Genomic DNA, 4603 nt, shown 5'->3' on the forward strand with positions numbered 1-4603 from the left:
TGTGTGTGTGTGTGTGTGTGTGTGTGTGTGTGTGTGTGTGTGTGTGTGTGTGTGTGTGTGTGTGTGTGTGTGTGTGTGTTTGTGTGCGTGCGCGCTTGTGTGTGTGTGGGTGTGTGTATGTGGGGGGCGGGGAGGTGTGCTGCGGTGCACAGTGGGCTAATAGGTGGGAGTGTCAAGGGACAAAAAGCAGGAGGCTGACAACGTTGAGCGTACCCAGGAACCAGTGCCAAAGCGCAGCTCCGGCACAGATGGCCACCCAACCTGCCTCTGTCTGAATCCCAGGGAATGGGCTATAGACGATCGCACCTGCAGCGCGAGCGACTCCATGTCCTCCACCAGCTAGGATTGTGGTTGAGGGTTGAGGATAGATCGGAAGAGATGCGTCGGTGCAGTGCGTGCTACACGGAAGCGGTTGTTGCATGCAGGGGGCCGCCCGCAAGCAAGGCCCGCCTTGAGGCAGGCGAGCGACCAGGCCCGCACACACATGTTTCGCAGCTCATTTCAACCCATGTGCATCCTGTACCCACTGCATGACCCTACTCACAACCATCGCGGCCGTGCCGCCCTTGATTCATGTGCAAACTGCACCAGATAACGCGCGCCCGCACTCTTCCAACACCCAACCTGCTCAGTATTCTGTGACCCGACACAGTCTGCGCGTAATCACCGCATACGCGTCCCCGCACCCTCAATTTTCAGCAGCCCCCACCCCACCGTGTCAACGTGGTCCAGCACATCCGCCAGGTAGACCCGCGTGAGGGGCGACAGCAGCTCCCCGTGGCCGCCGGCGCCGTCCGTCACCGCGATGGTCTCGCTCGACTGGAGCTTGTTGATGAGCTGCTGAGCTGGCACCAGCGCACGCCGCAGGGCTGCGACGCGTGCAGAGATGAGAGGTCAATCAGACTGGCTCAGGGGGCAACGGACAAGCGAAGCTTGAAATAGGGCAGAATGCTCTAAAACCATGCAAGGCACCAGGGATCATGCAGGCAAAGGCACCTGGACCCGGGCATTGCACGCCCGATGGGATTCGCAGTCGCGTTGCCTTGGCGATCCTTCCTTTGTTCACCCTGTCATCCTGTGCGAGCGTGTACGCACGCGCGCGCGTTTGCGCGCGCACACACACACACACACACACACACACACTCTCTCTCTCTCTCTCTCTCTCTCTCTCTCGCTCTCTCTTGCGCGCGTGCACGCACATGTGCAGTCGTTAGACAGAAGATGCAGCTCCTTAGTGTACTCTGCCCTGGGGCGAGCATCCGTCAGGACGCTGTTCTGTTGGTGGGGGCAGAGGGACAGCCGCAAGGGCAGCGTTTGGACACTCGAATGAAAGGGCGCATACAACGCAGCGCGTGGCGCGCACGGCGTGTCGACACCACCGCCTGTCACTGTGAACTGCGCGAGTGAGGCAGTATGGCTCCAAGATGCCAGGCAATCAGAACCCAACGGCAGGATCCAAAGACACAGAGATCTGCGACTGAGAGGCACGCCCCCCGCAGTTCTGCACGCGCACTGCGCCACCTCGCCCGCCCCTGCCCCGCGGCGCCGGGAGCGGCGGGCGCCGGCCCCCGCGCGCACCTCGAGCGCCGCGATGCGTCGCGCGTAGACCTGCACCATCGGCAGTGTGCCGTCCACGATCTGGTCGATCAGCACATTGGCCAGGAAGGATGCGTCCTCGGAGTCTGTCAGCAGCGTCTTGAGGCCCTGGGGGTTGGGCGCAGCGGTGCGTGGGTGTCGGCACGGTCGGCAGGTCAGGGGAGTCAAAGTGTTCATGAGCGCGTGCGGGCCAGGCGATCCCGCTGCCACTTGCGATACAAAGGGGAGGCAGGTGGGGGTCGAGCGGCCGGGGCTGCGGTCAGGGCGTTGTTGCCGGAGGGGCTACCGGCCGGAAGCCGTGGGGGTGCGCACCTGCAGGCGCTCCACTATTGGGTCGCACATGTCGTCGGCGTTGCCGTGGAAGAGGCTTATGAGGGTGCCGTCCCGCAGCAGGAACATGGACACCTGGCGGCACGATGGTGCGGGGCGGCCACGGCGAAACGAGGCGGCGCTGCGCATGAGACGCTCAGGAGCGCATCATACGGTAGGTGGTGCTGACCATGAAGGGCAAGCTTTGCGGGGCGAGGGCGGCGTGCGCTCGACAGCGCAACCCAGCTGCCCCACCGAATGCCTTCAGCGCGAGTGGTTCTGGAGGTGGTGCAGGGGCCCCACCTGCTCGACTGAAAGCTCCATGGGCAGCACCGCCCCCGCCGGCTCTCGCCCCCGGCCCCCGCGACCGCGCAGCGCGCGGCCGCTCAGCCACCGCCGCCGCTCTCCGGCCCCCTGCCCCCGCGACGGCTGCTGCAGCACGTCCGTCCGCAGCCCCAGCGACCGGGAGGGGTGCAGATTGCGGTCGGCACCGGTGGCCGGTCCGCCGCGGGCGGCCACAAAGCCGCGGCCTCTCCCGTCAACGTCGCCGTTGTCGCCGTTGTCGCCGCCCGTGTCTATCAGGATTGTGCTGCTGCCGTGGCCAAAGCTGGGGCTGGCAACGTGGCCGCCAGCGCCGCTGGGGCGGCTGCTGGCGTCGCCAATGCTGGAGGGGCACTTGATTGAGAAGCGGGCCATTGATATGAAGAGGTGGTGCTCGTAAAAGTCCGCCTTTGAGGGGGAATATGGTGGGCAAGGCATGAAAGTTTTGGTGGCAGGGAGCAAGCGGCATGGTTGAGTGTTGTGTTGCCGTGTTGGGCGCCGGCGCCGTTGACGCACTTGTTAACGGCGCTCGCGCACTTATGGCTGCTTTGTCTCGTCATCAGGTGACGGCATGTAGGCCCTGCGCAAGGGGGCTCGCTGCGCTGCCGCAACAGCCAATCCCCACCCTTTGACCTGCACAATCGCCCCCCAACCCCCCCTCCACACCTTGATGCGCTGTGGGATGTGCATCACGTCCTCCACTGCCAGGGGGTGCAGGTCAAACCTGCATCGGCGCAACAGCGATTTTTTGCATGTGGGAGCGACATCAAGCATGCATCTGCCCATGTGTAAATCATGTGACATTTTGTGGCGCATATGGCACCATGACGGCATCACCTCGCCCCAAGGGTCAGCCTTACGTCCCGCACCTAAACCCAGTTCCATGGTGAGATGGAGTCTCGGAGGCCATGATAGTGCGCTCGAGGCCAACCCTCACCTGCGAGCCAGCTGAGATACAACCTCCCAGGACAGCCCCTGGATGTTGATCCACCGCACCTGCAGGGCAGAATAAATCAGCGGCAGAAGCCCCAGCTTGGGTGGGGCAGTCGGGCGTGCATGTGCGCCTGCGCGTGAGGCTTTCCTGCCAAACATCGACGTGGCTTGTCGGCACAATCCAGCCGCGGGGGCCATACCCTGCCATTGCGTCAACGCCATACCTTGGCCCACTGAGGCCGTGGCCGCTCCAGCAGAGCCGGCAGGTCACTGTTAGAGAGGCCCCCAACAACCTCCACCTTCTCCCTGCCCACGCAAATGATGGGGCAACGGGCGCGAGCACGAGCGTGTTGGCTGCGAAGCGTGCGGCTGCAGTGCTGCGACCAGCAGGGAATGATGTGCCCCGTCAGGAACACACGTGCAACACCATGCCCAAGGGGCGCAGCCGCGCTGGTGACTGCCTGCTGGCTGCATGCAACAGAAGTGCGCTGCAGGGGTTTGGCACCCCCTGCGCTGCTGGCGCTGCCTACTTGCAGTAGTCCACCAGGGAAATGCGCGCCCGCGCCTTGACGTGGGCATAGCTGCGGGGCGCACACGCGCGGTAGGGGGCTTGCGAGGAGCCGCGGCGATGCGCATAGCCAGGCGCCGCTACGGCAGAGCGCAAGCTGCATCTCCCCTGGATGCGCGCTTCAGAAAGCCCAGCTGTCTCAATGCTGCGGCCGCGTTGCGCTTGCACTGCCCGCCCAACCCAGTTTCCTTCAAGCAGAACTCCATGCAAAGGCAGCCACCTTGCATGCGTCAATAATCGGCTCACATGTGTGCGTACTCCCCGTCATCCCGCTTCACGTCATGTCCGGGCAGCACACCCGCAGCGTGCACCATGCCGGCCAGCCGCTTCACCGCCAGCGCATTGTGCGTTGCCGCGCGCCAGCGCGCTGCGCCGCTGCCGCTGCTGCCCTGCTGCAGCAGCGGCTCGCGGTCTGGCGGGCAGCGGTGAGGGGAGGGCGCATGACAAAGCGCAAACACAGCGTCAACCGCCAAATCAGGTTTAAATGGCCATGCGGTGTTGCCTTCAAGCCACAAGATGTCATATATGCGCACGCTGATGCACTGCGTTATCGTGGTACATAGCAGCAGCAGAGAAGCACTGCCACCGTCAGCACCTGCGTGCCCTGCGTGCGGCGCCATGTGTGCCAGACGCATCGACCGTTTCTGGGAACTGCTCACAGCCTCCACGGATCCGTTATCAAGCTGCACATCAGCTCAGTATCTGATGTTTGCTACGCTATGATATGAGCCTTGAAAGCTAGCCAAGTGTCGCCAGATCGTCAAGATCACTCCTGGTGCCGTTATGAATCACATTGATGAAAGAGGATCTAGAGCTCCGATCAAACGGAACCTTCAAACAGCAGTTGCATCTGTGTATGATACCATCACGTTCCGC

At 63.3% G+C, this 4603-nt stretch overlaps 1 protein-coding gene across 1 annotated transcript; it reads right to left on the reverse strand.

Annotated features, from left to right (window-relative positions):
* Positions 1–663: 663 nt before the first annotated feature.
* On the reverse strand, positions 664–4347 carry MNEG_6153 (hypothetical protein; the record flags this gene model as incomplete). Its single annotated transcript, XM_014045373.1, has 11 exons — positions 664–869; positions 1200–1275; positions 1522–1704; positions 1909–2001; positions 2209–2634; positions 2893–2950; positions 3164–3222; positions 3384–3465; positions 3690–3740; positions 3974–4139; positions 4323–4347. The coding sequence occupies 11 exons, from the start codon at positions 4345–4347 to the stop codon at positions 664–666; spliced, it is 1425 nt and encodes a 474-aa protein (XP_013900827.1).
* Positions 4348–4603: the final 256 nt, after the last annotated feature.

This window comes from Monoraphidium neglectum (assembly GCF_000611645.1).
Source record: "Monoraphidium neglectum strain SAG 48.87 unplaced genomic scaffold scaffold00975, whole genome shotgun sequence".
Taxonomy (NCBI): Eukaryota; Viridiplantae; Chlorophyta; class Chlorophyceae; order Sphaeropleales; family Selenastraceae; genus Monoraphidium; species Monoraphidium neglectum.